At 35.1% G+C, this 21,293-nt stretch overlaps 1 protein-coding gene across 1 annotated transcript in view; it reads left to right on the top strand.

The window, feature by feature from the left end:
• The window catches only part of ABCD3 (ATP binding cassette subfamily D member 3), a 116,408-nt gene extending 103,095 nt beyond the window's left edge, over positions 1-13,313 (top strand). Inside the window, exons 21-23 of the mRNA XM_037826594.1 lie at positions 6,924-7,028; positions 10,497-10,553; positions 12,724-13,313. Coding sequence (XP_037682522.1) covers positions 6,924-7,028; positions 10,497-10,553; positions 12,724-12,801 — 240 coding nt within the window. The 3' untranslated portion in view covers positions 12,802-13,313. The remainder of the gene's footprint in view (positions 1-6,923; positions 7,029-10,496; positions 10,554-12,723) is intronic.
• The last annotated feature ends 7,980 nt before the right edge of the window (positions 13,314-21,293 follow it).

Raw genomic sequence — 21,293 nt, 5'->3', positions numbered from 1 at the left:
TTGATTAATGAAAGCACAAAGTTTTATTTTAATCTTTTTAATTAATCTTTTTATTTAGCAGTTGTTACATTGTGGATTCATACAAATGATAATCATAAAAGCTTAAGAATGACCAAACATGATTACTAAACAATACATGTTAAGATACTTTGGGTACCCTGTTGAGAGGAGTAACTTTTTTATTTCTTGCAATTTTATTGAGATAAAGCCACATACCATACAGTCATCCAAAGTGTACAGTCAGTTCACAGTATCATCGTATAACTGTGTGTCCATCACCACAGTCAATTTTTGAACCTGTTCATTGCTCCAAAAACAAAAAATAAAAATAAGAATAGAAATAAAAGTAAAAAAGAACATCCAAAACAGCCCATCACCCCCTATTATTCATTTACTTTTTGTCCCCATTCTTCTACTCATCTGTCCACTCATCTGTCCATATACTGTATAAAGGGAGTGTGAGCCACAAGATTTTCTGCAATCACATGGCCATGCCGTATAAGCTATTCAGTTATACACTTGTCTTCTAGAAACAAGGCCACTGGGTTGCAGTTAAGCAGTTTCAGGTATTTTCTTCTAGCTATTCTAATACACTAAAAACCATAAAGGGATATCTATATAATGCATAAGAATAACCTCCAGAATGACCTCTTAACTCCATTTGAAATCTCTCAGCCCCTGAAACTTTACTTTGTTTCATTTCTCTTCCTCCTTTTGGTCAGTAAGACTTTCTCAGTCCCACAATGCTGGGTCCAGACTCATCCCAGGGAGTCATGTCCCACATTGCCAGGGAAATTTACACCCCTGGGAGTCATGTAACATGAAGTGGGGAGGGCAGCGAGTCCAATTGCCAAGTTGACTTAGAGAGAGAGGTCACGTGAGCAACAAAAGAGGTTCTCTGGAGGTGAGTCTTAGGCACAATTATAAGTAGGCTTAGCCTCTCCTCTGCAGTAACAGGCTTCATAAGGGCAAGTCCCAGGATTGAATTGGTAGTCCCCAGTGTTGGAAAGAATATAAGGAATTCCCCAGATTGGTAAATTTAATATTTCCACATTTTCCCCCAGTCCCTCAAGGGGTCTTTTCAAATATTTCTTTATCCTCTGACCAAATTACTCTGCAATGTATTGGGGCTTCACACTAACCTGTACAAACAGATCAGATCTCACTCCCTGTTCAACCTTCCATGTAATTATGTTGTTTGAATAAACTGACCATACAAGTTAAATTATATAGAGTGCTACAGAAAATAAAGTTTTTCCACCAAATAAATACCTCTACTTTTGGTCTCACACAGAAGTTGAAGTTTTCAAGTACAGTCAATATCATCCTCTACCCTTTAATCTGATTTACCTTAGTCCTAACCAAGGCCATTTCGTTCATATCTCTAATTGAAGTCTGATCTCTTTTTCAGCTTCTTGAACATTTGCTGTATGGGGTAATGTTGACATTCATAGCTGCCAAACTCTAGCTCTGAGTCGCAGGTATCACACAGATACCTGAAGTTCCAGGGACCAATCAGGTTATACATAAGAGCTCAGCATCTCAGAATCTAGAAATGACCATTGCAACTCAGGAATAGAGGTAACTGCTGTAAGAGCTTATAATCTAGGAACCATTACAATAAGCCTTCCCTGATAACCTATGCTTTCAGATTCAGTTCTCAGAGTCTGCACATTATAGTTTGTCCATATTAGTGAGGTGTTATAATGTCTGTCTTTTCATTTTTGGCTTATTTATCGCAACATACTGTCCTCAAGGACCATTTACCTAGTTGCATACCTCACAACTTCATTTCTTCTTGCAGCCACTCAGTATTCCGTTGTATGTATACACCACAGTTCACCATTCCATTCATTAGTCATTGTACCCTAAGGCCACTTCCATCCATTGTGAATCATGAATACTGTCGCCGTAAACACCAGTGTGCAAATGCCCATTTGTGTGCTTGCTCTCAGTTCTTCCAAGTATATAACAACAACGGGGTTGCAGGGTCATATGGCAATCACATACTTAGCTTCCTGTAGAACCACCACACTGCCCTCCAGATAGGCTATACCCTTGTACTTCCCCACCACCACATTGTCTCCAATTCTTGTACCCCTTTGTTTATTCTTTAAAATGCAATCCTAAGTAAACAATCAGTGGTTCCCAGTATAATCACATAGTTATGCATTCACCACCACCATCTATATATGGAATTTCTATTTCTTCCACAAAAAAGAGAGGAAGAGGAGGAAAAAAGACAAAAGAAAAAAAAAATGACAAATTAAAAAAAAAAAGAAAAAGTAAAAATAAAATACCATTAAAAAGTTCAGATGACAACACCACCACCGAGAATCCGATACTCCTTCCTTACATCCCCCTCTTACAGACATTTAGCTTTGGTATATTGCCTTTGTTAGAATTAGAAGGTATATTACAGCGTTACTGTTAACTATAGATTTTACTTTGCATTGATTGTAATTTTCCCCAGTACCATCCCATTCTCAATACCTTGCAAAGCTGACATCATTTGTTCTCAAGAAGTTTAAGGAGTCATTTTCTCACTCGACATACCGTAGCTTGAGTAGATTCAGCGGATTTTTTTTTTTTTCCAAAGTTAGAGAAAACTGCAGCCAAGGAAAGAAAGCAAAAGAAATGGCTTATAGCAGAATTGCTTACCCATTATATTCAGGTTGCAAGGCTGTATGTCAACCTTATAGTTACAATCTTCCTTTTTGTTGCCTCCTGTTCCCTGATTTTGCATGTTTTTCCAAAAACTATACCCATTCTATATGAGCTTAATATGAACCTAATATTGTGATTTTCCTGGCTAGTGCTGTAACATGAGATTAAAGAATGAATCATAAACAAAAGAGCCATATTCAAAGTGATAGTTGAGCTGAGGGAGTGAAAAGGTGAAATGATTGGGCATTTCTTGAGTCAGTTTAGAAGATGACTGTAGAAATAGCTACAAGCCAAGAAAACAAATTTAAATTCTTATACTTATGTCTCCAAAGAAAATAGAAAGATAAGCCAAGGTTCACAAATGGACACAATGGAAACTCAGAAAAGGAATAAATTTGTTAACTAAGGAATCCTATGAGTGTTGTATGAAGGTACAGAGGTAGTAGTTTTTGTGTGAAGATAAGAAATACAAGAGAGTGCCTATAGGTGAAGATAAGAAATACAAGAGAGTGCCTATAGGTGAAGATAAGAAATACAGGAGTGTCTCTGTAGGAATGAGAGGATGTTTTGGACGAAGAGTAAGGTGAGGAGAGGGGAAGAGGGTCCTGCAAAAACAGATGAACCATGAGAGTTGTTTGGGAAATGGGGAAAGCTCATCCGTGGCATATAATTGGAGCATGATTGGCAGGATGTGTCTGTATAGGCCAGTGTTTGGAAAATTGAATGTGAAGTGTAAAAGAGAGCATACTGTTTCTGCTACTTTTTCCAAGGGTTTTAGAAGGCTCCCCTTCTGGACGGAGAGAGAGCTAATGCAACAGATACTAACATTTGGTGACCCTATTGTTGAAAGCTATGTGCATGTTCATTTTTACTATTCTTTCAGTTTCCTGGTAGGATTGAAAACTGTCAGAGGAAAAAGTTGGGGGAAAAGGAATAGGTGTAATATATTAGTTGAGAAGACATTACAATTTTGGGGAAGAACGGATAGGAAAGGCATCACCCCTCCAAATAATGATTCTGTAAGAGTGAAGGTTTATGTAAAACAAACGAACCAAAGGAACTGTAGGGTAAAAAGGGTCAGGATATGAATTTGGGGCATGAGGATGGGAAAGTAGTAGTACTATTAAATAAGGGGAGGTCCTATAAACAACATTTCTAAAAATTACTTGAAGTAAATCCAGTATACATGTAGGGAAATAAGATTTTCAATCTATTATTATTCTAACTGGAAACTTAATTACAGTATCATTTCTGCAGAGTTCAGTATTAACTGATAATCTGCTCTTTGCAAGGCACTGTGCTAGGTGCCTGCCCATCTGGCCTTATTATCTAGTAAGGAAATCGACATACTTTCTACTGTCTATAATGCAAGGCAGTCTTCGTTTATAGCTACAAAGAAAGTGCACTGGGAGAATGAAGAGAGAAAGATTGGTTTCAAATCCTGTTTAATACAAAAGCCATATGGAATAAGATACACATAAGGGAAAGTCTTGAAGAGTTTAAGCATCTTGCTAATGCTATACAGCTAGTTAGTGACAGACTGAGATTCAAGTCCAGACCTCTTACTCTTCACCCAGTGCATTACAAGCCTTCGAGGTAAAGGTGACCTGTCTACCCAGTTCTCTTCTCTCGTTGTCCTTGGACATCTCAGGTGACCTTTTCCTTACTTCATTGCACCTACTTTGGCCCAGTCTTCATTAGCATGTTTGCTTACCTAATTCCATAAGTTGGGATATCTCAATTTTCTGACCAAAAGTTGTCTTTTCCATTCCTTTATTCTTGCTATTCCTATTTATTAATGGGTTTTCTTGTTTTGAATTATCAAAAAGTATGTATGGTAGAAAGTTGGAATGTTTATAAAAGTATAAAGAAAAGCCAAAGCCCCCTTACCAGAGATACTGTTACTATAAAATTTTAGTAACTTTTTAAATCCATTTTTTGTAATTAATTTTTTCTGTTACCTAATTGGCAGCTATCCTCCTCCTTCAGACTCACCGTACTCTCTAGCATATTGACCCCTTCCTTTTCTCACAGTTGATCAGTCCCCTTGTGACTCTGCCTCCTTTCCTGTCTTCATAATCCAGGCCCCTGGCACAGGGAGATGCTAAGGAGGTGTTTCTTAAAGAAATGAGCATATGTTGCCTTCCCTTCAACTCTTTTCCACTTTTGTTTCATAATATTACCTAAACCCCAATCCAAGGTGTTTGTTTGCCTTGGCATTTCTCCACCCAGGCTCCTGGGCACAGCTGAAAAAAAGAATCAGACCATGGTATGGGTTGGTGCTAACACACAGTCAGAGTTTCCAATCTTACAGGGGCTCAGTTAACACAAGGAACAAATGGCATATGCCGAGCCTCTAAGGCAGGACTCGTGTGTTCAAGTGATTCAGAGGAGGTGATGCTGGCTAAAATGTTGAGGTTAGAGAGTGAGTAGGAATAAGATTGTGCAGGGCTTTGTAGTCCACAGTAAAGAGTTTGAATTTTATTCTAAGTGAAATGGGAAATTGTTGAAGGGTTTTAAGTATAAGAGTCAAATTCTCTGATTTGCATTTTCCAAATGATTCTGGTTATGTGGAGAAAGGATTGGGAAAGAGCAAGAGTATAGAAGGCTATTTGAAGTCATCCAGGCAGGAGATAGCTGGGTTCTGAACTAAGCATGTGATTGAGGAGCTGGGGAAAAGTTAAGTGGACTTTAAACTGCACAGGATTTACTGATGAATGGACTGAAAGCTGGTGGGTAAGAAATGGAGGAGATCAGAGGGAGAAGGAGAAGGGAGGGGTCAAGAAGAGCTCGCAGGTTTCTAGCTTGAGTAACTAACTGATAGTGTCATTTTCTGAAATGTTCAAAAGATTAGGGGAAGAATGAATTTTATGGGTAAAATCTAGAAAATCCATTTGAGTTTTAGACTTAAAGTTTGAGAATCCGGCAAGGCAACCAAGTAGAAAGGTCGAATAGGAATTTTTATATATCAGTCTGGAAATTAGAAGAGAAATACGAACTAGAGATATATATTAGGAGTTACAGAATGTAAATAGTATTTGAAATCATTAGTTTATTGGTTTCCCAGGGCTATTATAACAAATGACTACAAACTGGGTGGCTTAAAGCAACATAAATTTATTCTCTCACAGTTCTGGAGGCTAGAAGTCTAAAATCAAGGAGACAGCAGGGTTATGGACCTTCCAAACACCCTAGGGAAGGATCCTTCCTAGTTTCTGGTAGTTGTTGGCAATCTTTGGTGTTCCTTGGCTACTAGATGCATCAATCCAGTCTGTGCTTCCTTTGTCACATGGTGTTTTCTCTTTGTGTCTCTGTGTCTTCGCATGGCCTTCTAATAAGGATACCATTGGATTTAGGGCCCTCCCTTCGGAGACCTAGGAATTAGCCCTGAGGAACCCCAACATTTAATGTTCAAGTGGAAAAGAAAGTGCTAGAAAAGAAACTGAGAAAGTGCCCTAAGCAGTGAGAGGAGAACTAATAACATGGTGCCACTGTCACTTTCTCAAAAGGGAGGGAGTGGTCATCTAGTTGAAAATTGCAGAGAAAATAAATTGGGTAAGTAAGTGTCCATTGGTTTTGGGAACATGGAGATCATTGTTTGGAGCATATTACAAATTGGAATATTTTAGATGAAGGATCAGAATAAACAATTCTCAGAAAATAAAATGTACATGAAAAATAAACTTGGGAAAATGTTCAACATTCCTGATACATCAAAGAAATGTAAGATACTAATTTTATTTTATAAGATTAGCAAAGGCTTTAAAAAATAAGCACACGCAATACTGACCCCAAGGCTGCAAAACAGGTGAACTCAAAATTATTGCTGGGAATATTAATTGGTACCATTACTCAAACAACAAAATGTTTAAAAATAGAGACCTTTTTGTACCTGAGTCCATCTTTGTAGTCTGGATGCTAAGATTTGGTTAAAATATGTATCCTCAACTTTGTTTAGTAACCTTTCTTAATGTTAGTTTAAAACAACTTTATCTCAGGTCAATCTTAAACAATGAGATTTTGTTTTACTCTTATCAATAAATATTTCCCATGTATTACATTTCGCCTTTTGTTCAGGAGGAGAATTAAACAATTAGGTTTATTTCTGGAAAGCAGATTTTTTGAGTTATAATAATTTTTATACTTGCCTTACATGACTGTAAATGCATATTTAATTTAAAATAAATTTATTTTAGCTTATTAAATTTTAAGTCTGCATATACTTAACACAAAATATTTACCTTTCCATGCTTTAGATGGCAAGATTATTTTATCATAAACCCCAGTTTGCCATTCTGGACGAATGCACAAGTGCGGTTAGTGTGGATGTGGAAGGCTACATTTATAGTCATTGTCGAAAGGTAAGTGTGACATGGCAGGTTCTCAGTTTGAGGGTTCACATCACCTTTCCTGTGTAACTCAGTGTCCATCCAGGTACTAGACAAAGGGAAAATTCCAAGATTTTAACTAACAAACTTACTCCCAAAGGCCTCCCTTAATAAAGATTTTTTAACTGATAAGTTATAAATATTAGCAGTTGCAAAACAATTATAAGTAGATTCTATATATAATTTTCTGTAGCCACATCTTAGAGATGAAACAAATAATGTATTTAGATCTGTTTCCCTTTTCCCTCATCACCTATTATAGTTAATATACTGGTCTTTTCTTAATTTGTTCCCATAACTTTACCTAAACATCACTTGGTTTTTATCAAGAAAGCTTGACAATAAACATTTGGCAATTCATGTAATTTTATCCATTTTTCTCTCTGGCCTAGACAATATTTTACCAAAGCATCTTTTTTTAGTAGTGTAGTCTGAGGCTGTCTACATTGATTCCAGTTCCTAAGTAATTAAAGTCTCAGTTTTTTTTTCTGTTAGGAATTGCAACCAATACCTATACTTTCTAAGATTTTGAGAATGAGAGCAGTATATCTGAACTGTTTTACAGTTTAAGTAAATGAGATACAGGAACATTTTAATATTTTCTAATGATCTTTGGGAACTTAAAACAAATATATATATATAAATTTTCTGACCAAAAGTTATCTTTTCCATTCCTTTATTCTTGCTATTTCTATTTATTAATGGGTTTTCTTATTTTGAATTATCAAAAAGTACGTATGGTAGAAAATTGGAATGTTTATAAGAGTATAAAGAAAAGCCAAAGCCCCCTTACCAGAGATAACTATTATTATAAAATTTTAGTAACTTTTTAAATCCATTTTTTGTAATTAATTTTTCCTGTTACCTAATTGGCAGCTATCCTCCTCCTTCAGACTCACTGTACTCTTTAGCATATTGACCCCTTCCTTTTCTCACAGTTGATCAGTCCCCTTGTGACTCTGCCTCCTTTCTTGTCTTCATAATCCAGGCCCCTGGCACAGGGAGATGCTAAGGAGGTGTTTCTTAAAGAAATGAGCATATGTTCCCTTCCCTTCAACTCTTTTCCACTTTTCTTTCATAATATTACCTAAACCCCAATCCAAGGTGTTTGTTTGCCTTGGCATTTCTCTACCCAGGCTCCTGGGCACAGCTGAAAAAAAAACCAGACCATGGTATGGGTTGGTGCTAACACACAGTCAGAGTTTCCAATCTTACAGGGGCTCAGTTGTTGACACAAGGAACAAATGGCATATGCCGAGCCTCTAAGGCAGGACTCGTGCGTTCAAGTGATTCAGAGGAGGTGATGCTGGCTAAAATGTTGAGGTTAGAGAGTGAATAGGAACAAGATTGTGCAGGACTTTGTAGTACACAATAAAGAGTTTGAATTTTATTCAAACTCTTAAAAATACATATATATATATATATATATATATATATAGAGAGAGAGAGAGAGAGAGATGTGTGTGTGTGTGTATATGAACCCTTCAAGGGTTTTATGCATAAAACCATGTAGTCCATATTTGAACAGTGATTTAGAGGGTTTTCAGTAATTTTGACCATGCAGTGTTATCTTATGCTCTACCTAGAGACTATAAATGCCCACATAAATTACAATTCTCCTGTAAAGGAAAAGTTCCATTTAAAGGAAGAAAATTCTTATGGGACTCCCAGTGATAATTTGAATTATATTACTATAAAGCACTTAAACCTGTACAAACCTAAATGTGGTATAAACTCCTTAAGCACAGAGGTCATTTACAACTACAAGACTAGTATAAATTTACAGATTAAATACAGACAAAACTTAAACACAAACAATTTCAAATTTGCAGGATTAAAGAGAGGTTTGGGATTAAAGGTGGTTTGCTGAAACTAAACCACCTGTTGAGGTTTAATTAATTGTAGTTGTCAGGAAAAAATACTAAATTCAGCAAAACAGTTTGCTGTCAGGCTTCTATAAGGAACTAGTAAATACTCAAAATGACTCATTCACACCATTTTGAAAATATCTGGGTCATTATTTCTACTTATGTGTGATTGCTTCTACTTTGTCTTCAACTTGGACTATGTTAGCATGTATTCCTTGTAGACTGATTTAACACGTTTAAGTTTTTTAAAGTAATAGCTAAATATGTTCTCAGAATTCACCCTTTGAAAATCAGGTAAATGTGGTAAGTTAAAATGTGTGTTTTATTAATACTGATAATATATTTATTTTATCATACAATTCCTAAGCAATTTGAGAACCATTTCACGAGGCAGTCAGATAAACTTAAGACACATTAAAAGTTTTAAGTCACTTTGTCATCACTGGGTGTCAATAGAATTATAGTTAAATTCTGTGACAGAATGATAGAATATATTTATGCTAATTTTTAAAAGATTATCATCAAGATGAAAATGCAACTTAGAAATCACAATGGAAATTTCCTGGATACCCTAGCATGTATCTGTCGGTCCGAGGGATCCATTTTGAGAAACAGTGATCTAAAGCAGGGTTTCTCAATTTAGGTACTACTGACATTTTGGGATAGATAATTTTTTCTTATGAGAGGCTCTCCTGTGTACTGTAGGATGTTTAGCAACATCTCTGGCCTCTGCCAGTAGAATACCAGTAATACTCTGGGTTGTGACAACCAAAAATGCCTTTGGATATTACCAGAAATACCCGAGAGGCAAAAATCACACTCCCAAGTCCACCCCTGCCCCGCCTCAGGTTGAAAGCCACTGATCCAGAGCACCTGCATCTGCAAATGTATCTGTTAAGTGTTTTTCTGAAAATCTGAATTATGGAGTTATGAACCCTTATTCACAATCCAAAATCCAGAAAACTCTTAAAAGATTTTTCATAATTTTGTAGCAAACTCACTGGGTGGCAAAGCCTGGCCTGATCTAACAAAACTTTAAACTATCTCACTTAATGTGAATGAACATATGTTGTTGCAGAAACATGTTTGGTTACAGGATTCTTCCCTGGAACCCTCTGGAGAAGTTAAATAATACATTTCCAAATCTTAACTCCACAACAAGGCTTTCCTATAAAGGATTGTGACCCTGTATTTGAAAAGCAAACAGACTGTGGAGTGCTACACTGAATTAATTTTTACCAACTTTGGACCATTTAATACTTTTATCATCCTCATACTCTTCTCACATATTTGTCATAATAAAATAGGAAATGTGCTAGGATGTATTTTTTCTGCCTAAAACAAAATAATACACTTAATGCCAGTACCTGTTAGTTTTTATTATGGGGTTGAAGGCCCGTATGCTTGCGTTACCATAAGCATTTGATAACAGTTGTAATTTTCTTCTCTTTTGACCTTAGTTTTTAGCTATAGCCACTGATGACAATCATCATAACAGTGTAAGATATGTAGACTAGTTTAATTCATGAATCTCTGTTTTTGATATAAACCTAAATTGTTTTCTTTGTATTAGGTTGGCATCACCCTCTTCACTGTATCACATAGAAAGTCTCTTTGGAAACACCATGAGGTTTGTATTTCTTATATTGAATAGTATAGTGGAAGTTTATTTTATTTAAATACGTGAATTCAGTTGACTATGGTTTTAGATTTGTTGATGTATATTCCCTTATAAACACATACTTTAAGGAAAAAAGGTGATTTTGTTAATATTTCAGTTTTATAAAATATATAATTTTCTTAAATATTATAGTTGTTAGTTTGGAAAGCTACAACATAGCCACGAGGTACATAAACAATCCATAGTTATATGGGAAAGATATTAGAGAACCGATTAATGATTCTCCAGTTTTACAAATGATTATATATAACTGACTAAAATTTGTATAATCTTATCACAAATGTAGCTAAGCAACCTTTTTTCCAATGCAGTATTGACAGAAAGAGAAAGAGTTTTAAAAAAGGATCAGATGGCCAAAAATTTAGGGGTATTTTTATTAGAGGTCAGAACTTCAAGGGGGAAAGTTAATATTGTCAGGTGTATTTATCAGTTTTGTAATAAAATAGGATTCCTTAGGTAATTCCTATAATTTACAAAGATGATATTATAGCGAGGTTCACCTTGGTCAGGTATCTTACTTATTCTGAGGCTCCAGCTGTGCCATTCTCCCTATGGCAGTGCTTTTTTGTTCTATTATAAAATGCTCAAGGCCTAAAAAGAAAAAAACAGTTTAATTCTTTTATTCTTTCCTTTCCGTTTTTCTCTTTCATCTTTCATCCTTTCCTTCTTTCCTCCTCCCTTCTCCCCTCCCTCACTCCCTCCCTCCCTTCCTTAGTGATATAGCAATTTTAGCTAAAACAAAGGGTTTGAGAAAAAATGAAATAATGGTAAGGGTATCGTGCTCCACAAGATCTATATGGGATTGAGGACTTTTTTTGCCAAATATTGTGCTAAGTGTTTTAAGAGATACAGAGTACCATCTTTATCCTCAAGAACCTTATGGTTTGGATGATAGTCTGTTAGTGATAAAATGAAGAGAGTGGCATTTGAAGTCAGAAAACCTGGGTTCAAGCACCACTGTTTTTAACCTCAAGTTACTTCCTTTGTATAATAAAGTTATTCTTTTCTCACTTACCTCATAAATTATCATGACGATTAAAAGAGATAGCCTGTATGAAAGAACTTAACAAAACGTAACAAAGTTATGTGTAGCTGTCACTTACTATAAAGAGATTTTGTATATACATGGAAGTTAAATTCAACATTATTTAAAGGCATTTTGTTCAACCATCTTCCTGATTGACCCTGGGCTCGAAAACCTAGGAGAAAAGGGAAAGTATTTTCATTGAAGAATTGTTCACTTTGAAATCTGTCTTCTTTAACCCTAAAGAAGTCAAACAGTGATTTTTAAAGATAGTTTTTATTATTTTATGGTTCATTATAATTTGTCTTTTTTTCATTAATTGAACGAGAAATTCAATAACTAGAAATCAAAGCAGGTTAAAATATAGCCAAGCATCTGTGTTTTCTTAAAAGTTCATAAACTTGGAGGTACAGACAAGTAGTAAAATAACCATCATATGAAGGAGGGGTGACATGAACTGGGATATTGGGGGCCAAATAACCAAGAAATAGCAGTACAGAAAATGGAAAAAAACGTAAGTCTTTTCTGTAAATAAGCCACTAAATGTAAAACAAAAGGCTTTGTAACTGCTTTGCTAAATGTCTTCAGAGGAGGGCTTATATACGCATACCATGTAGCTTTCCCCCCCTCTGCCAAATCATAAAACAAACAAACAAAAAACCTTAAGGTAGAGGGTTTGAGCTGATGTAGGAAGTCAGCTAAAGGGAGTAATGAAGGCTGCTGTTGAGCAGTGGACCACTGGGCACAGTGGACCTACTGGTGGCATAGGTCCCTGGCGTGACGATGAAAACATTCTAATTTATGGGTTGCTTATGGATTCAGTTCCTTTAAAATGATGTGGAAGGCTGAATTTTAGTTTTCATAAAGGAAAGTACTACATCTGCTCCAAGCAGCATTATGTTGTTGGTATTTTTGAAGAAAGCAGAATTCTTCATTTAGCCTTACCTTGGAGAATTGTATGCATTAGAGAATAAGCTGTTGACAGTTTTAGTGAATTAAGTAATCATTACCAATCATTTTATTATACAATAATTTCTACATAAATACCTGACAGAAAGGAAATTCTCTTACTGATTTTTTTTTTCTTTTCCGTAGTACTACCTGCATATAGATGGCAGAGGCAATTATGAATTCAAACAGATAACAGAAGATACAGTGGAATTTGGCTCTTAGAATCCAGAGAACTGTACCTGCTTCAATGAAATAATTTCAGAATACACTTAGAAATACAAAGTACATTGTAAAATGAAGTTCAGCTTATTTTTTTTTAAATAAAGCAGCAAATTAACTAAATATAGAATAATCCAGGACAAGTTGTTAAAGCATTAAATATTATATAGGATATTGCTAATTGTGTATATGTTGCTTTAATTATTAATATGTATTAAGAATGTCCTTATTCTTGTGGTTAAAAACCTGCCTAAATTAAATTGGGCTTAAATCATTGTAACCTGATTCATCCTGGGATGTAAACCATTTGAAGTCAGCTAATTTGACTTTCATGGCTCTTTCTTTTCCTTCAATGAAGAACCCTATTTAAAACTGGGGTCATCATTTCTCCTGTTCTAATAAGATACTCTTGGGTTTCATATTCTTGTGCCCCATGCTACTGGGAAAAAAAAAAAACAAATCATAATGTGTATTATTAAAATGTATAACATCATTGCATAATGGCATTTATTATACAGTGGCAAAGTTCTTTAACTGCCACAGTTACACTCATTCCATCTTGGAGTGCAGTTGACTCCAGGAAAGCCATTTAAGATTTTTCTTTGGCTGAATAATAAATGTGCCCCTTTCAGCCTGCTGTATTGGGTTGTCTTGGGGGTCCTTTGTGGTGATGTAGCAAAAGTCTGTGTGCAGTCATACTTACAAGAGGAGGTTACTACACGTCACACCTAATCTTCTCATTGTTTGGGATACTAAAACACGGCTTTTTATATGTCAAGCTCAAGGTCTGACGAGGCTATAAGATTTTTAAAAGAATTGGACAGATTGTGTATGTTAGTAGCCCATTTACTAGAAGTGTGGTGGTGATGTGGTGTTAAACTCCAGATGAGCTATTGGAATGCACTACATGAAGTAATGCACTGAGTATGCAGTGTTATCACTGTCTTTGTGATTTTATGTTGTAAAAATATGTTATAAAATTATTATGCACATGGGAGAATTATCTGTTCCTTAGGCACTGGTTTATCTCTGTGAATCTTGAATAACCTTTTTATATTTGGGTCATTAGGTTGAACTATCCTAAGAGAAATCTATTTCAGCTCACTGAACCACCTTTAATGATGACGTGTATTATTTGCACAGGGAGAAATGAAACTGAGTATAATCAATAAGCTAGATTTGAAATCACTTTTATCAAACTGGGGTTCATAAAGGGGCATTTTATATTCTTGTTTCTGTACAACTGGGTTGTTTTGTTTTTGTTTTACAGAATTAACTGTAAGAATCACCAACTACTGAAGTAAAACATGACATACTGATTCTGTAATACATAACATTCAGTTTTTACCACTTCTCTTTAGCAAATTTGTATACTTATTTTCCATTTGGATTAAAAAATATCAGATATCCTATACAACTTTTGCTTATTCTTTTTTATTCTGGTATTTAAATACTGAGTAGTTCATACAGTCTTGACTTGAAAGCAAACAAAAATAAATTAACATTCAGAAAGCCTCTTAACAACCAATGTGACTTTTTAAAAAAAAGTTTCATCAAATGTGGTTTTTAATTGAATGAATTTCTCTTTTAGAAAAGCAAGATAAAACTTCACTACACCTTGCAAATGCCAGAAAATGGCCAGGAGAATTAAAAAACATAATTATTATCTGTCCTAGGAAAGATTTTAAGGCATGGAGAAGTTGGAGATTTTCAAATTTCTGTGTTATCCTAAACTTACTGATAGAAATATTCTGCTAGTTGCCTCCTAATTTTCCCTTAATGTATTCTTACCATCAAAAAACATTTTGGTTTTCTTTTTCTTATTTTTTTAACAAATGTTAAAGCCCCACCTTTTGAGGCATAGAGGAAGACTCATCCTCTCCTGCAGAATTACAGTGCACATTGACATAACGAAGGTTCTAAGGTGACCTACAGTAACGAAATCCAGTGTATCCAAAATATATTCGACCATGAAATACTTTTTTCCCACGTAATTCCTATTAACATCTTCCACAGACTACACTGGGAAATGGTTTAATCTGGAGAAGGAAACTGAAGAAAGAGAATTTTCATTCATGAGCAGTATACTATATACCAAATGTATCACTCTGGAGTCTACTATCAAGCTTCTACTTTCCATATAATGAAAAAATAGGAATTAAACAACTATGGTTGTTTGCTACTCATTAATAGGATACAGTGTTCTAGGCTTTGCCTATTCCCTCCGGCCCCTCACTGCTTAATGATTAACATTTGACTTAAACCTGTGGTTTTATATGACTTTTTAACTTTTAAACTATACTTTATGCTTAAAAGCAGAGTGAAGTTTCTTCCATCAGATGGGCTTTAGCAGTTAGTTGTAGGAAGCTGTTTACTTTTTTACGTACATCACTGTTTTGTGTGAAGAATTGAAACATCAGAGCACTTATGCAAGTCACTTAAAAAATCTAGCACCAAAATACTGAAAAATAGTCCCCTCTCCATCCCCGTAGTTCCATCACCCTGAGGTAACCATTTTTAACTCTTCTAATTGTTTTTTTTGGTAATTCTCATTTTTAAAATTCTATGCCTAATAGCTGTTCCTTCATTTATCAGTTTTAGACATTCCTTACTTGCTATATACTTGTCATACCCTCCCAAAGTAGTTAAATGATTTTTTTAATTTGTAAAGTAAACATTATATACATACATACATACATACATACATACATACATATATATATATATATTCCATATATATCGAAAGTCCTAAGGGTTCAGCCCAAAGAATTTTTGTAAAATGTATGCATTCATAACCACCTGCCAAATCAAGAAAAACAACATTGCCACACCTCAGAAGCCTCTTTCATGTCTTCTTTCTATTTTTGGTCCTAAAAGCCATGATTCTAACTTCTCTCACATTGGTTAGTTTTGCCTGTTTTTGAACTTCATATCTATTAGATACCCTTTCATTGGGGCTTCTTCAAAATTATGAGGCTGATCCATTGTAAGTGTGGCAATGGTTCCTTCACTTTTATTGCTGTATGATATTTAATTATGTGAATAAGACCATAATTTATTCATTTTACCTTTGATGGGCATTGGCTTATTTTCAATTGGGGGCTATTATGCATAGTCTTATAAACATTCTTATGCATTTCTTTTGGTGCACATCTGTATGCATTTTTGGAATGGAAAGCGTTCGTCTTTGTTATGTATTGCCAGCCTGTTTTCCAAAGTAGTTGTACCAATTTTCACTCCCATCAGAAGTGTATGGGAGTTTCAGTTTTCCTGGTCCTTGCCTATAGTTGGTACTCTCAGTGTCTACATATTTTTTATTTTATTTATTTATGTGTTTTGGTTTTTGTGTTTTTTTGCCATTATAGTAAATGATTGTGATTTCATTTTGCATTTCCCTAATGCAACTGAGGTCGAACCTACTTCATGTTTGTTTGCTAGTTGTGTTTCTTCTTTTTTGAAGTGCCCATTTAAGAGTGCCACCCCCCTTTTGTAAAAATTTGCCCTATTGAGTTTGTAGGGATTCTAGATATAATTCTGGATATAAGTCCTTAGTTAGAGAAATGTTCTAATATCAGACAAAGTAGACCTTATTATAATAAGCATTTCCAGAGATAAAAAGGGACATTTCATAATGTTAAAAGAGCCAAAGAGTAATATGTAGCATTTATATGGACCTAATTTATATGGACCTAATAACATAGCTTCTGGATGCATAAAGGAAAAACTGACAGAACTAAGAGGAAAAATAGACAAATCCACAATAGCAGAGAGAGACTTTAATATACTCGATGATAACTGACAGAACAGATCGAAAAAAAGTCAGAGATAGAGAATATTTGATCAACACTACTAACTTGACCTAATTGACATAAGATCCAACAACTGCGGAATTCTAATCCCTGAACACGATAGATCTTCCATTTATTTGTATTCTTTTATTTCTGTAATGTCTTCTAGTTTTCTGTGAAAAGGTTTTACACATCTTTCATTAGCTTTATTTCTAGATATTTGATGTTTGTTGATTCTGTTTACAGATGGCATTTTGTAACTTGTAATTTCTGCCTTACAGTGGAAGTTCTCCTTAAATCATTTTAACAACCAGTTAAATTAAAGAATTTACTTTGCATTCTAATAAGTACGTAAATATTGTTAACTGAGAATTAGATAACTATTCCTTTTTTTTCGAATTAGAGAAGTTGTACATTTACAGAAAAATCATGCAGGAAATACAGAGTTCTTAAGTACCGCCTATTAACACCTTGTATTAGTGTGGTACATTTGTTAAAATTGATGAAATAACATTTTTATAGTTATATAGCCCATGGTTTTACGTTAGGGTTCATTGTCTGTTATATAGACCTATGTTTGTTTTGTTAATTTTTATTCTTGTAGCTTACATATTCCAAAAATTTCCCCTTTTAAGCACATTGAAATATATAGATTAGTGCTGTTAATTACACGCCAGTGTTGTGCTACCATCACCATTATCCATTATCAAAATACTTCCATCACTTCAAATAGAAACTGTACAATTAAGCATTAACTCCCCATTCCCTACCCCCACCCCAGCCCCTATATTCTAGTTTCTGACTTTAAATTTGCATATTCTAATTATTTCATATCAGTGAGGTTGTTCTAGTGTGGTAAAACTGCCGGAATACGGTATACAAGAAATGGGTTGGCTTTTACAATGGGGATTTATTAACTTAAAATTTATAGTTCTTAGGCCATGAAAATGTCCAACTCAAGGCATCTACAGGATGATACCTGGACTTTGAAGAAAAGCTGCTGGCATCCAGGACACTTCTGTCACATGGGAAGGCACATGGCTGGTGTCTGTTGGTCCTTCTGTCCCTGGTTTCATTGTTTTCAGCTTCCGGCTTCAGTGGCTTCCTCTGTTTTCTGTGGGTCCTCTCTTAGTTTCTCCAGGGCTTTTCTTTAAACTTCTCTTTCTCTTTTATAAAGGATTTCAGTAGAGGATTAAAACCCACCCTGGGACACTCCTCAACTGAAATAACCTAATGGGAAGGTCCCACCTACAATAGGTCTGTACCCACAAGAATGGATTGAATCTAAAGACATGATCTTTCCTGGGGTCCATCAAACCTCCAAACTATCACAGAGATCATACAATATTTATCCTTTTGTGTCTGGTGTATTTCACTCAAGGTGATGTCTTCAAGGTTCATCCATATTGTCATATATATCAGAACTTCACTCCTTTTTATGGTGGAATAAAATTCCTCTGTGTACATATATATATGCCACATTTTATTTGTCCATTTATTGGTTTATGTACACTTGGGTTGCTTCCTTCTCTTGGCAATTGTAAATAATGTTGCTGTGAACGTTGGTGAGCAAATATCTGTTCAAGTCCCTGCTTTCAATTCCTAGGAGTAGAATTAATGGAACATATAGTAATTCCATAATTAACTTTCTGAGGAATCACTAAATTATCTTCCACAGTGGCTGCCCCATTTTACATTCCTACCAACAATGATTGAGTGTTCTATTTCTCCACATCTTCTCCAACATTTGTAATTTTGTTTGTTTTTTAAATACTAGACATTCTAGTGGGTGTGAAATGTTATCTTTGTTATTTCCTTCTTTCTGCTCGTTTTTGGTTTAGTTTGCATTTTTTTTTTTTTTTTTTTTTAGATCCTGTAGTTTTGAGGTTAGGTCTCTGATTTGAAATCTTTCTTCTTTTTAAATTGAGTAAGCATTTAGAACTATCAATTTCCCTGTCATTACCGCCTTTGCTACATCCCATAAGTTTGGGTATGTTGTGTTTTCATTTTCATTTGCCTCAAGACGTTTCCTAATTTACCTTGTGATTTCTTTGATCATTGGTTGTTTAAGAGTACATTGTTTAATTTCCACACGTTTGTGAATTTTCCATTTCTTCCCCTCCATTATTGATTTCTAGCATCATTCCATTGTGATTGAGAAGACAGATACATTGAATGATTTCAGTATCATTGAATTTGTTGAGACTTGTTTTGTGACCTAACATATATGTTCTATCCTGGGGAATGGTCCATGTGCACTCAAGAAGAATGTGTATTCTGCGATTGGGTGAAATGTTCTATATATGTCTGGCAGATTGAGCTCGTTTAGAGAATCATTCAAGTCTTCCATTTCCTCACTGATGTTCTGTCCAGTTGTTTTCTCCATTATTGAAAGTGGTGTATTAAAATCTCCTGCTATTAATGCGGAACTGTCTGTTACTACTTATAAATCCATTAATATTTGCTTCATATATTTTGGGGCTCTGCTGTTATATGCATATATATTTATAATTGTTATGTCTAATTGAATTGACCCATTTATCTATATATAATGATCTTTTTTGTCCCTCATAACAGTTTTTGACTTAAAATCTATTTTATCTGATATTAGTAGAGCTACTCTAGCTCTCTTTAGTTACTATCTGCATGGCATATTTTTTTTTTCCATCCTCTCACTTTCAGCCTACTTGTGTCTTTGAATTTAAAGTGAGTCTCTTGTAAACAGCATATAGTTGGGTCAGTTAAAAAAAAAAAAATCCAATCTGCCAGTTTCTGCCTTTTGACTGGAGAGTTTAATTCATTTGCATTTAAAACAACTGCTGATAATACAGGACTTTTTCCTGCCTTTTGGTATTTTGTCTTTGTATATCTTATACCTTTTTGACCCTCATTCTTCCATTAATGCCTACTTTCATATTTATTTGTTTTTTTAATTGTACCATTTTGAGTCCCTTCTCATTTCTTTCTGAATATATTTTAGCAACTTATCTTCAACAGCATACACATACACTGTTCCTTTACCCTCAATGCCCCCTTTTCTTACTAGTTACAAATCATTTTTTTATACATTGTATGTCTAAAATCCCAGATTTATCATTAACGTGTGCATTTGCATTTTAGCATCTGTAAGAAGAAGTGGATTTACATGCCAAAAAATACAATACCATAGTGGTGACATTTATAATTACCCACATGGTTACCTTTACAAGAGGCCTTTATTTCTTTATGCCACTTTGATCCACTGTCTGGTGTCCTTTCCTTTCAGTCTGAAGAACTCCCTTTAGCATTGTTTCTAGGGCAGGTCTAGTGATGATGAACTCCCCCAGCTTTTGTTTAACTGGAATGTCTTAATTGCGCCTTCATTTTTGAAAGAAGTCTTGGTGGATATAAAATTCTTGGTTGTCAATTGTTTTCTTGCAGCACTTTAAATATTTCCTCTCACTACCTTCTTGCCTCCATGATTTCTGGTGAGAAATCAGCACTTATTGGGATTCCTTTATTCATTACTCACTGCTTTTCTCTTGCAGCTTTCAGGACTCTTTCTCTGTACTTTTGCATTGGACAATTTGATTGCTATGTGTCTGTGCTTGGTTCTCTTTGAGTTTATCCTGTTTGGGGTTCATTGGGATCCTTGAATGTGTATGTTCATGTCTTTCATTAAATTTGGGAATTTTTCTACCATTATTTCTTTGAATATTCCTTCTTCCTCTTTCTCTCTTTCTTCTCCTTTTGGGACTCTCGTAAAGGTTCTCTGAGTATCTGTTTGTTCTTTTTTATTCTTCTATCCTTCTGCTTCTCATCCTGAATCATCTCAGTTGTCTTGTCTTCAAGACCACTGATTCTTTCTTCTGCCACCTCCAATCTGCTGTCAAAACTAAAGAATTTTTCATTTGTTATTGTCTTCAGTATTTGTTTAGTTCCTATTGAGACTTTCAAAGAGATTTTCATATTGTTCATTTATTGTTTTCCTCGTATTCTTTAGTTCTTTCTCTATGTTTTCCTTTATCTCTTTCAGCATATTGAAGACCTTTTTTTTTTTTTAAATATCTACCTCAATACCTGGTAAGTCCAAAGTTGGTCCTCTTCAATGATGGTTGCTGCATTTTTATCTTGCTTTTTTTTTTTTATGGGCCATTGTGGTAGTTTGAAGCTGAATGTACCCCCAGAGAAATGATCATGTTCTACAAGCTTATCTGTTCCTGTGGGTGTAGACCTATTGTGGGTGGGACCTTATGATTGGGTTATTTCACTTGCGGGATGCCCCAGGTGGTCTTAATCTTCCTACTGGAGTCCTTTATAAGAAATGAAATTCAGAGAAGCTGAGAGAGAAGGACACAGAAAACAGAGGGGAACCACAGAAACAGAGAGGAAGCCACTGAAACCAGAAGCTGGAAGCAACAAAACCTCAGAGAGAAAGGAGAGACTAGCAGGCATTGCCATGTACTTTACCATATGACAGATTAGCTGAGGATCTCCAGTGGCCAGTTTTCAGGGAGAGAGCATTTCTGTTGATGCCTTGATTTGGACAATTTCACAGCCTCAGAATTGTAAACTTGAAAGTTAGTAAATCCCCATTGTAAAAGCCAAGCCATTTCTGGTATATTGCATTCCATCAGCTTTAGCAAACTAAAACAGCCATCATTTCCTGTTTCTTTGTCTTGCAATCTTTTGTTGTGCAGTGTACATTTTAGTATATTAAAGTGTTAA

This window comes from Choloepus didactylus, chromosome 2, assembly GCF_015220235.1.
Source record: "Choloepus didactylus isolate mChoDid1 chromosome 2, mChoDid1.pri, whole genome shotgun sequence".
Taxonomy (NCBI): domain Eukaryota; kingdom Metazoa; phylum Chordata; class Mammalia; order Pilosa; family Megalonychidae; genus Choloepus; species Choloepus didactylus.
Note: the sequence above shows the minus strand (reverse complement) of the source record. Positions and strands in the feature narration are given on the sequence as shown.